This window comes from Nematostella vectensis, chromosome 11 (genome assembly GCF_932526225.1).
Source record: "Nematostella vectensis chromosome 11, jaNemVect1.1, whole genome shotgun sequence".
NCBI classification, from domain to species: Eukaryota; Metazoa; Cnidaria; class Anthozoa; order Actiniaria; family Edwardsiidae; genus Nematostella; species Nematostella vectensis.
The window spans coordinates 7809568-7822645 of NC_064044.1; the positions used below are offsets into that span (position 1 = coordinate 7809568).

Sequence of the window (13078 nt, forward strand, 5' to 3'; positions counted from 1 at the left end):
TGGTGTGCAATGAGATGGTCACGTGACATCATCGATGACGTCACTAAAGGCAATCGCAGACGCCGAAGGCACCGTATGACAACTAAACTTGTTATGTGTCATGTAGATGTCAAGGGTGGGGGAAGGGGATTTAAAAAATTGGTCGCGTGATCTGTGAAATCGCTGACGCCGTCAAAATCAGAATTAGAAAAATAATATTTAATCTTTCTTAAATTATTAAGAGAAAATAAGCAAAGATTTGGTCGTTTGGAGCTCTGCTTTTAGACAATGCTAAATCTATATATTACGGTATCTTTACTGAGTACTTTGTGAGTCGTTTTGTTTAACACTGTATCAGATTTGCTTAAGAGTGCGGCATATCGCTAAGCTAGAGGAAGCTTGGAGTTTCTAGTACTTAATCTCTTGCTCCAGAACGTTCGATAAAATTCAGGGAAAAACTACTAATAAGCGTGATCAAGAAATGATAAGGTAGCATGATTGAAAAATAAACAACAAAAGTTTGGTGCAGGGTCACTCATGAATAAAGATCTTGATTACAAATGGTTTGATTAATTTATATTAATTTATATTACATATAAGATATTATAATAATTTTCACCTTAGTCAGGAGAAGCGCACTTGTCTCAAAGTTGGTGAGAGAAAGCTGAACGTTGGTGAGAGAAAACTGAACGTTGGTGAGAGAGAAGTTGAACATTGGTAGAAAAGGCTTATGAAAAAATCGACTCTAAAGGGGGGGTTAATCGAGAGGGCTTAATAAGACTAGGGGCTTAATAAAGCTTTCACGGTAAAGTTTTTTTGATTTGTAGGATATTACAAATAAAATAAAATTAGTTTATCACCTACTGTCTTGAGCTACTCCTTAAATACGAATGCAAAATCAACGCTAAATAGAATAATGCTTATTGTCTTATTTTTGCCTTTCGCAATTATCAAAACGAGTCGTCGAACGCCGAAAATAGAAATTGATAATAATAACTTTGAAAACTAACTGCGTTTTATCACTTTTTTCATTCGCTTAAAGCGGCACACTTTCACCTGTTTAGTTCCGGTGTGTCTTTTGAAAGTTTCTTTGGAGATGTGATTGGTAATAATTTAGAGCGGATGGCCTGTTAAAAAGCGTGGATTCTAATATATTATTTTGTCTCTTGTCTTGTCGGAGTCTGCACCCCCTACCTAAAATTCATCTTTTTATACTCACCAATAAAAACGTCTTCACCTTTTCAAGTTTAGGAAATGATAATCACGTATTTAAGATCTCTTTGTAGTAATAAGAATTTAAAAATGTGTCCTATCAGTTTTGTTTTTCAAATTTCCGATCACTTTATCAGTTCTAGGCCATGCAATTTTGTTTTCTCGACTGTGTTAGTAAAATAATAATATCCCCGAAACAGTGGTCTTGATTATCTGGATCATGTTCAATTTAAAGCGGCATTGTCACCTCTTCACTTCCGGAGGTCAGACGGAAACCTCAACCGACATGAGACAAAAGAATCTATGAGAGTCCACGCTATTTAATTATTCCGCTCTAAATTATTAGTAACATCCTTAAAGAAACTTCCAATAGACACACTGCTTTTATGATTTAGAAATATTTTTCGCGTTTTGCGTTAATAAGCATCGGAGATTGTTACGTGATCGAAATGAAGTAAACTGGCGATAATGCTGTAATCTTGGGTAAACTTGGGTTTAACAATCAAGTCAAAGGAAAGTCGACAACAAAATAATTTTTGCACTTAAAGTAAAACTAAAATGAAATTTGCAGACTCTGTAGCTCTACCAATATATTTCCATGTTTTTTTTTTTGCTTTTTACTGATCCATAGTCTTTCCATGGGAGCCACTCCCCTTTAAGGCAAAGGTTTGTTAGCAAGTTTTAGCTATCTTTATGCGCGAGATGGACTTATGAACCAATGTTTTAGATACAAGCATCTCCATTTCCATGTTGTTATTGTTATGTTTTTGTCTTGTTTGTTTTTCTTTTTCTGAACCTTAGTCAATTCGAAACACTCTCTCTACCGAAACGGGTTTGCCTATAGGGTATGGGTAATTTGAGTAAGATGACATGACAGAAAAACCTGGAAAACGCGCATTCCAGATAGAGAGAGAAGACACAATTTTTTTCAGTGGCTATACGTTCCTTGTATTACGGACTGATTTTCAAAACACAAATAACGTGAGGCCGAAGTGCATATATCCAGATTTTGGCTTTTTAAGATAATTTTTCCTTGATCATCATTGCCCTTTGTATCAGCCCAGGGACGAAAAGCTCAAATTTCAATGACACTTCACAAAAAGTCGCATCAATTTAAAAAAAGGTCGCACTTGATATTTTGTTTGCTATAAGTTACTAAGTGCTCAGAGGAATTCTCCACCTTATTCGATGTGAAATGGGCTTATTTGAAGTGCCACGTCATGTTTTTCCGTCATGTCGAGTAAGATTGAATTGTTCAGATGGATTTACGCCATAAACGTCCATGAGGTTTTAGAGAAATCTCTCAAAAACCGTTTACTGGCGTAGACTAAACTGCTAACACATGCTAGACGAACGCTGGTGACTTTGTCAACAGTCTTTTTTTTGCTCAATCATGCTAGAAGTTAAATCGGCTTTGTCACCAGTTTACTTCCGGAAGGCCGACGAAGAATCCAAACCGACCATAGAACAAGTAATCTATTAGAATCCGTGCTATTTAACAGACCATCCACTCTAAATTATCAGTCAGATCCTAGAAGAAACTTCTGATAGGCACACTATTTTTGCAATTTTTTCGCGTTAAAAATCATCGGAAATTCTTACGTAATTGTTTAGAAATCATTGGAGATTCTTACGTAATCGACCGGATTGCCGCTTTTAATGCGAAGTTGGTAGTTATGGGAGTGGCTTTATTTTCTCCCAAATCTGTTTAATTCGCTAAACCAAATGCAGCAACCAAATGTGCAGTGAAAATTGTGCAGTGACAATTATAATATCATATAAATAAACACTTAACTGGATAAGTTTATTAGCAGGATAAATTCACATAAAAATATCATAAGGAAGCGTATAAGACTCACCTTGTAAAACACCACTGAGAAGGCATTTGAAAATAGCGAAAACTAACCAAAAATGCATATTTGTTCTCTTTGACGCACTACGTTTGGCCGAATCTTTGCTGATTTCCCTGCCGTGTTCCGGCGCTGACTGTAGCATGAACATTCTACACATCCAGTCCGCGCAATTCTCTAGATATTAGCATTTCACAGCAAGTCTCAAATAAATCTCGTTCCCAGTCCTTTATTGGCTTTCACAGTTGAACCAATAGCGATTGAAAACTCGAAACCAGCTTCCAGAACCGTACGACGTTAGCTTATTACTTATTTGAATGCTGTCGTCAACTTGATAAATCACAGATACAAAGAATTCTTTGTATCTGTGATTTATCAAGTTGACGACAAACAAAACGAAACAGTTTTCCTAGAGTAATGTTAACATTACTCTAGGAAAACTGTTTCGTTTTGTTTATTTTTACTAAATGTATTGATTAAACCGAGATTGTCGTTATATCTGGATTCCAATACGAACAGACGATCGATCTTATCGGACATCCGAGAAAGAGAAGGTGTGTGTGTGGTGAGAGGGGGGGGGGGGGGGGGGGGGGTGGGGATGGGTGGAAGGGGGTATGGGAGAGGTGGAGCGTCCTATTCACCCATATTAGCTATGTCTCTGGTTCAGTCTGAACTATTACTGCAGCAAGACCCAATGCATTTTGAGAAAAGCATAGGGTAGCATCATACTTTTTGAATATATACCTTGTGAAAGCACTACCCGTGTGGTTGCTAAACATTCCAAAGAGCTCTATTTAAAAAAAAACTATATTCTCCCACCTTTAAAACTCCTTGTGTTATGTTACTCTTTCCTTTTGTCTCGTACCAATCTACTTGTCATCTCTTTACCGCACATCCGCTACCCCCATCCACAGAGCCCGCAGACCATTTTTTTGACGGGGGAGGGGGCTGAAAAAAGAGTAGCGGGAGTGGAAGGGGGGGGGGGGGGGGGGGCTGGTATCACTTCCTCAATTTCGAACTTTGAGTAACTTGGAAAGAGAACTCATATCTTGTATTTTGTTAAAAATTGCTAATGTAACAAGTTGCGTGTTTTTATTCACAGTACGGTTGTTATTAGAATGTGTATTCTATAGTGCCGTTATTTGCTGCCTGTTCTCTCTCAACTATCTTAGTCCATGCGCATCTGTTGTTACACATCAAGTTGCAATATCTGTCTGCTGCACTCTTCTTGCCACCGTGAACAGTTTCAACATTTTTTTTTCTACTATTGAACTTGTGCCAGGATTGGAAGGATCATCAAACGGTCGAGAGTAACACCATTTCTGAACTCTTTAACTAGTCAAAAGTCCTTTTCTTCGGAAAGATCCCAAAGTTTAGGTGTATGAGAAGAAATTCCTCTAGCTGGATGTACCCGATGAAATCGGAGCATTGCCGGCTCACCGGAAACAAGGTTTTAATGTAGATGATGCGTGACAGACAAACTATGTTTTCAACTTAAAACTTGTCAGTGTTAAAATAGTTTTACTGTTTCATTTTGCCAATTCGATTCAGCTACACTTCTTCTAATCAGTGAATAGTAGATACATGTGCAATCATGCAAACGTAAACTGGCGAACTCCGCTAACCGGTTTCAGCATAACAACAAGGGACACTACTCTAAATACATACACTAACAATTAGTAATTCAGTCTGATCCCGTAGACCTCAACCCTCAATACCGGCCAATAAATCCATTCTTTCGGAATGAACTCGATAAACCTTGCTTTGGTCGGGATTTTGAGGTCGTTCTTTTGCACAGTATGCTTGTCCTTGTTTCCTTCGAACATCTGAGAGAAGAAAAATTATTGGTCTTCCTTCTTATTTCAGATATCACTGTCTTATCAATTCTCTCTTAGTTATTTGATCAGCCTTGCCATACTGCTTTCAACTCTCTCCCGGTGCTTGGGCTTGCACAGCCTCGGATAATACTATTCTATCAAAGTATATTATATACTAGAGCGCAAGCGGCACTCGTTGATAATTAGCAGCAATGGTAATAATTGATACCAACTTACTAAATGATTATCAATTGATATCAGAAATTGAGTCTAATTCATAAGAAATTAATAAAAATTGATAGAATTAAAGAACATTTGATTATCAAAATACTAATTAATAAAAATTGATAAGTAATCAATTGAAATTGGTATGAATCGATAAGTAATTTATAGCTTGAATGTGCTAAATCAATTGGAAATAATAAATATAAATTAAAATTACACCTTCCACATCAAGACTACAATAATAGCTGGCAATAACAACATAGAAATAGTGGCTAGAGGAAATATTTAATAACATTAGGAAGTATAATTAAATGATACACTTACCTTCTCAAAAACATCCTCCCGGTAGACGCTAAACATTTCATTCAAAACCGCGAATGAAAGCTTGTATCTGGTAGTCCAACTATTATAATCACTACTAGTGGTACCCTGAGTCGCTACCGCACAGACAGTGTACAAGAAAATCATATCGATTTGAAGGTACTTGTAACCCGATTCTGATGCTGCCGCCCAGTGGTTCCTATTGTTCAGCCGTCCGTGTTCAGGACGGCGGTCTCTGTAATAAGATGATGCGGTGAATCTGCTGTCCGGAATGATATCGTTTTTCTCGAGGCCGACAGGGGTGTTCCTGCAGAAGGATATGTCTACGAGGAAAAAGCAAATTCAAACGATCAAATTTTAATTTAAGACTATTTGATATTTGACGGGTAGGTGAAAAAATTACCCCTCTTACCCCCAAAGAAATCTCTAGAAAATAAATCAAACTGTGATTGTTGTTGTGATGACAACAGTGGTGATATGTGTGACACGACGGAAAAAACCTGAACATGCGCACTTCGAAGAGATGGAGAAAGAAGATACAATTTCTTACAATGGCCATCAGTTCCTTGCATTCCGGACTGATTTGTTGTTTTGTTTGATATCACTCACTCAAGTAATTAGGAGAATTTTCCGCCTTATTTGATGGAAAAGTTTATTGGAAACGTCAAGTCATGTTTTTCCGTCATGTCGATACGTGTTGGGTTTTGATACTGATGCTGATGATCATAGCATTATGTCGATAATTGACAGTATGTAGCGTGATTAATTGTGGTGGGTATCACTTTTGAGTCCAGAAAGAAATGAGTGAAATTAGTTGACATGCTAGCAAAAAACTTTTCGACCGATACGGTACAAATAGTATCAAAATAAATTTTAGTTACTTGTCAATTCAGCAAATGCGCGGTAGTTCAGTGGTTTGGTCATTTGTTTCCGCAAGGCCACTCGGTTATTCGATCCCCAATGTTTCCACGATTTTTTTATCTTCCTTTCTTAGCTACTGTACTTGGTATGTCATCACGCAGAAAAAAAGGACATTTTTATTTACATTTTGTGTGCTCACAAATCCTTTGATTTGTTTATTTTTCTATTATCCATTTTTATCGCTCTTTACAACACTTTATAGTGTTGTAGCTGCAATATATTATTAGATTTGATCTTAAAACGAAAATTAAAAATTAAAATTGACTATTAGACAATCACTAAAAACAGATAACTTAGTTAGCTCCTTTTCTTGATTGTAAAGGATTATGACTACTGCCATTCACAGGAGTGCGTTTTTCTTAATCTTTCAAAGAAAATCAGGAAAATTGCACTACTATTTTGAGACATGCACTGCAGTGTATGATATTTTCGAAATATATGATACTTTGCAACTGCAATGGCTACATTTAAGTTCATGGCACTGGTTTTTTTCGAATTGCCCATATAAAATCGAAACAATTTCCAGTTCGTTCCTTTCATTTTGCCACTATGTTCTAACTTTCCCCCAAAAAAATGTCTGACATAGAGGCATGAGCGAAACAAGTTTATTTGCAAGTGCGTTTCTCCTTGCACGTGGGCATCCAGGTATCTTTGATGTGTACAAGAAAAAAACACACACGCACACACACGTTTCTGAACTACCAAGGTCAAGCGGAAGTTTCAATTTTTTCTTCTCTCAAAACTTTTCTTAAACCCGATCTAAGTAGACGTATCAACCAAGCAGTCTTACATGGAAAATCTGCTAGCGTTGCGATAGTATTAATTAAAATAAAAACCCTCTGCTTCCGGTCGCTGTATCGTCCGAAAACATTTTTTCTCCCCTTATAATAATACTCATATAATGCTGATGTGGATAAGTAGTGACGGTAAAGGTGATCCTGATGGAAATAATGGTCATTGTGACGGTAATGATGATGGTAATGGGGGTGGTAAGGGAAGCAGGTTTTTTTTGGAGATATTAAATTTGCCGAATCCTTACCAATTTTCTTACAAGTGCTGCCAGTGTAGCCTAGGAGGCAGGTGCATGTAAAGCTTACGTCCTCAGAGTTTATGCAGGTGCCATTATTTTGACATGGACTGGCGTCGCACGGTAGAACTGAAAAACAGAAGAGATATTTGTTATGATGTTATTGTGTGTACTTCTTGGAATTTCCGATCTTTTACTTATCCTTTTTACTTGTAAACTATACAACCTCATGTACTTTATAATCAATTGCAATATAAGATAAAATTCGAAAGTAAAGCAGCATGTACTTCGACATAGCGCGGATGGTCGAGTCTATCCGGAAAAACTCCTATGTACCCCTATAATTGCAAGTGCAAACAAGCTGTTAAAAGGTAACTAAAGTAACACCCCTCTCCCGTTAGGATACCCCCTAAATGTCCTATCCATTAGAATATTAAACTTGTCTATGAGCTGGTCCTTGACAATTGATTCTGACAGGAATTCATTCGGGCATTGAATACGAAGTAGGTACATGCAGTCTTGAACATTTAAAATTTTTTATCTTATTTATTGCTTAATGACTATATACATTTTTTGTATTATGTTTTAGAAATGAAATTGACCATACCTAAAATTATATCCGGATAAATGTAACGTTTGGGGATATACTGTTTTTGATCCTATTTTGATATTATCATATTAAATATTGTTTCATTTTAAATGTTTAATAATACAGTAAGTAGTCATTACCTTAAAAAATGTTAAATAATACAGTAAGTAGTCATTCAAAGGAAGCTAAGAGCACTAAAAGACGGACAGTCAAAAAAGTGAAAGCGGTTGGTTGGTAATAACACACACACAAAAATAATACGAAGCCTGTAACCTGTTGATGGCGATGGCGATGGCGATGGCGATGGCGAAGGCGATAGCGATGGCGATGGCGATGGCGATGGCGATGGCGATGGCGATGGCGATGGTGATGGCGATGGCGATGGCGATGGCGATGGCGAAGGCGATGGCGATGGCGATGGCGATGGCGATGGCGATGGCGATGGCGATGGCGATGGCGATGGCGATGGCGATGGCGATGGCGGTGGCGATGGCGATGGCGATGGTAATAAAGGTGGCGTTATTGCTGTAGGGATTTCTTTTGGTGCTTCCGTAAATAAAGATGACAGTGGTGATGGTGATAGAGATGGCAATGGATGGACTGTAGCAGCCGTCGTTGCTAAAGTGGGCGTTATGGCTGTATGGATTTCGTTTGGTCTTTCCGTAACTGAAGATGACAATGGCGATGGCGGTGGAGACGCCGATGGCGATGGCAATGGCGGCGATGGTGGGGATGGTGATGGTGATGGTGATGGCGATGGCGATGACGATTGTAATAAAGGTGGCGTTATAACAGTAGGGATTTCGTTTGGTGTTTCCGTAACGGAAGATGAAGATAGTGATAGAGATGGCAATTGATGGATTGTGACGGCCGTCACAGCTGAAGAGGGCGTTTTGTCTGGTGAGTGTTCCTTGGGTGTTTCCGTAGCTGAAGAAGATAATGGTGATGGTTGCAGTGTTGTTGCCATCGCTTTTGTGGCTGGCTTCAGATCTTTAATGGTTGGTGTCTTTAAAGTTGCTGTCGGATTAATGGGCTTAGACATTGTTCTTGGCGCATTTTCAGTTTTAGAAGGGCCGGTTCCCTCAAAATCTGAAAAAAATGAATTTATTATTTCGTTGCTTAACAAAAAAGTTGGAATATATATATATATATATATATATATATATATATATATATATATATAGTGTCGGGAAGTGCTTGTCTATCAGGGTGAGGAATCTGTGGCCGATGACCAGACCGCGCCGCCTTACCAGAAAGCACTCGACGATAGCGGATACAACTACAAGCTACGCTACGAACCCAACACCGTAACCAACCGTAAAACCCGCAAACGCAACAACATCCTATGGTACAACCCGCCCTTCAGCAAGAACACCAGCACCAACATCGGCCACAGATTCCTCACCCTGCTACGAAACAATTAGAACTGTTAATCCCGTCACCGTTAAATTTTCGCGCTATCAATTTTTCACACGTTCCGCCCTGCATATTTATGTAACTCGCTATTGTTCCTCTTGCCGCCTTAGCTAAAACTATCAGTCTATTATTATGTAAATTTCAATGTTAATAGTATATATACGATGGTAGGAATATTCTCATTAAATCCCCTGATGAGTGGGCAACCACGAAACAGACCTGTAGGGAAATCTATGTAGTTTGTATTTTTCTCAAACCAACACTATACACCGCTCTACTTTCGAGTATTGAGCACTTTCTATGAAAGCCTTCAACCATCATTTTATATATATATATATATATATATATATATATATATATATATATCATCAGGAGATTTGATATATACATAGTCGAGGGCTTTGTTTAGGAGTTCTTGGCTGATGGATGGGTAGAATTCCACTCATGTCGAAACATATAAAGTTGAATGCTGTCTTGTTCTTTGTTGATGTGAACCAGTCGATTATATATATTATATATATTCCAGCGTATATATATATATATATATATATATATATATATATATATATATATATAGCTACAAATCCCCTGATGAGTGGGCAACCACGAAACAGACCTGTAGGGAAACCTATGTAGTTTGTATTTTTCTCAAACCAACACTATACACCGCTCTACTTTCGAGTATTGAGCACTTTCTATGAAAGCCTTCAACCATCATTATATATATATATATATATATATATATATATATATATATATATATATATATATATATATATATATATATATATATATATATATATCGCAACAAAACGTAACTTTTACCAATGGAAAAGCACTTAAGCCGTAATCGACTGGTTCACATCAACAAAGAACAAGACAGCATTCAACTTTATATGTTTCGACATAGTGGAATTCTACCCATCCATCAGCCAAGAACTCCTAAACAAAGCCCTCGACTATGTATATATCAAATCTCCTGATGATATATAAAAGTAGCCTTGTTCTTCAAGGCTACTTAGCCTTGTTCTTCAAGGCTACTTCAAGGCTCTTCGTGAGTGCAGTGCGTGAACTGAATCAAATCAGTATCAAGATATTAAAATCAATATCAAAACATTCAATTAAAATATCTTACCTTCCGCAATGCAGAGGAAACTGTTGGTAACAGCGTCATGTTTACAATTCATTCCGCTTGGACAAGCTCCACTTGTACATTTTTTCTAAAATGGATAATAAATCCTTATACAACTCTTGGAGACACAGAATTCTCTGATTTTTATAAAAAAAAATTGATACACAATGATTCATAATTGATCCGAAAACTAATTGGCCACAAAGTTTTGACTTAAGTAAGTAAGAGTAAAAACCTTTAAATTCCATATTACATGTGCTTTCAAATATCATATGCTTTGCGAGTTTGATAAAGGCTAAGGCTGTGTGAAAGTTTGGGCACCCTGTGGCGACGTATATAGAGAATATTGTTCTAATACCTTATTGTGAGCGAAATTACACCTCTCAGCTAGCTGTCATAGATTTCAAAAAGTTTCAAGTACCAGAAATTTAATTATTTACAGGTAACGAATTGAGTGAAGGAAAAAGCCAACTTTAAGTTTGATTGTTGTATTTGGAATCCGAATTAGGCCCTTTTTTAGAATTTTTTGAATGATTATAAGTTAAAAAAGTAAAAATAATGTCACCTTGTTTTGTATATAAGAAATAAAGTATCAGAAATAGATAAATGATGTACGTACCCTCTTCAGGGGCGGATCTAGGGGTGGGATGAGCGTTCTGAGCAACTTTTCGAAGGACCAGCAGCCTAGGGCAACTTTTGAGCAACAAATTGGTATAAAATTGATGATAAGCAAAACGGCTCCCAAATTGTCCTGAACAGTCCTCAATAGTTTTACGTGTTCCCACGAAATCTGGACAGCGGCTATATCTATCGGGGTAGATACTTAAACATATGCTACGCGAAGTGTACAGAAACATTTTCATTGAACATATTTGAATGATTGGAAAAAATATTTAATGAAATTAATGAAATGAAAACAAACAATGAAAATGAATGTCTTGAGCATTCTACTCTAGATAGCGAGCAACTTTTTTTAATTTCTGGTGGCAACTTTTGGGTGTTTTAGCAACTTTCGAGCAACGTTTGGTTATATTTTCAAGCAGCTTTTCCCAAATTTACTGCACAATCTACACATGGCTAATGAGCGGGCCTTGCCCCCCTAATTCTCAGATATTTGGCTTAGAAAAAAAAAGAAATATAAGGAAATAAACGGAAGAACAATGAATCTGGGCCCCTTTTCTTGCCCCCCCCCCCCCCTCCCCCTTAGTCCTCCTGGATCCGCCCCCGACCTCTTCCCTCTCTATCCATATCAATCAATGGCTGTCGTTTTTCTAAATGGTTTGAAAGAGTCTGGGGCGAACGCGCGGGAGACCTGTGATATTCTAAAACGTTAGGGACTAGGCTCCATTTCCAAGATGACTGCCAGCAAATACGTAGTAAACACAAATTCCTGCAAGTTTACGTGAAAATTCTAGACTTGAAAGTCTCTAAGCGATAAAAAAGCGAAAAAAGATGATTGAAGCGGACCGAGCGAGCAAGGAAAACGACAGTTTTAAAAACAAGATTGACTGATATCCACCCTTAATTCTAGGTTCTCTCCTGGAGGCCCCTATTCAGCCACACCCCTCGTTTTAATTCAATATTGGCAGAATTATTTATGTAATCCCGAAAGGTTTATACTTCAAATAGAAAACAGATGGAATCGTATACTTTCTCACACTCTTTCTCTAGGATGACAAATGGTACCTTTGTCCCAACATAGACACAATCTTTACATTCCATCAAGCGCTTAGGGTACTGGAACCGGTTTGACTTGCTTGTCCAGCAGGTTTCCGTCTTGTAATTATAATTGTATGATTGACACGTGTCACTCATGTAGCACTTGATACTGCATGAATCCTCCGTGATGTCTTTGAAGGTAGCCTCTAAATCAGACCAGAGGTACATGCTGCGAACGATGTCATTTAAACGCAGCTTTTTACATCCACCTGCAAAACGAAAAAGTGCACAGGCCCGTTACCAAGAGCTTTGCAGAGGGGGGGGGGGGGGGGGGGGGGGGAGTAATTCTTCCGAAAACCCCAGGCTACGGGTCTGGTGCAATTCAAAGTTCGCAGTTCAATTTTAATCAAACAATACTAGGGTCGTATCACACTGTCACAAGACCCTCTTAAATAACTTTTTTCATTAAAATATTACTTCCCCAAATGCTAGAACTGCTTCCTATCAATGAATTTTAACGGAACACGTACATTTATGTTGTACTCGCCGATTGGTCAACCTTTGCGGTGAGATGGCTTAATTTCTAATAGAAGCCATCAAAAAAGGGCCAATGAAGTTTAAAGTGCCCGTAGCATCAAACTCTTAATTTCCGGGTTTATACCAATATATCAGTAGTTTAGGACTTGAAAACAAACCATACCAAGTTTTATTGACATACGACGGGTTTTCGTGGTGTTTTGCCGGCTTTTAAATGTAAATAATATCGCAGTCTAAAAAACAATTGTCGATAGAATTTTTTAAACATTAGTTTTTGTCAGTTTTTGAGTTAACAAAATTAGGGACGCAGTTTTAATTGGATTGAATCATTATAAGGCCTCGAATCAATTCCTTCAAGTTGGGGTATCAATTATCGTATGATCGAAAGAAGCC

General features: G+C 37.7%; 1 protein-coding gene across 1 annotated transcript; it reads right to left on the reverse strand.

The window, feature by feature from the left end:
* Positions 1–4070: 4070 nt before the first annotated feature.
* Positions 4071–7509, reverse strand: LOC5518455 (lactadherin; the record flags this gene model as incomplete). Its single annotated transcript, XM_032363053.2, has 3 exons — positions 4071–4867; positions 5408–5727; positions 7365–7509. Coding segments are annotated over 3 exons (615 nt in total), but the record flags the coding sequence as incomplete, so codon positions are not given.
* Between the last annotated feature and the right edge of the window lie 5569 nt (positions 7510–13078).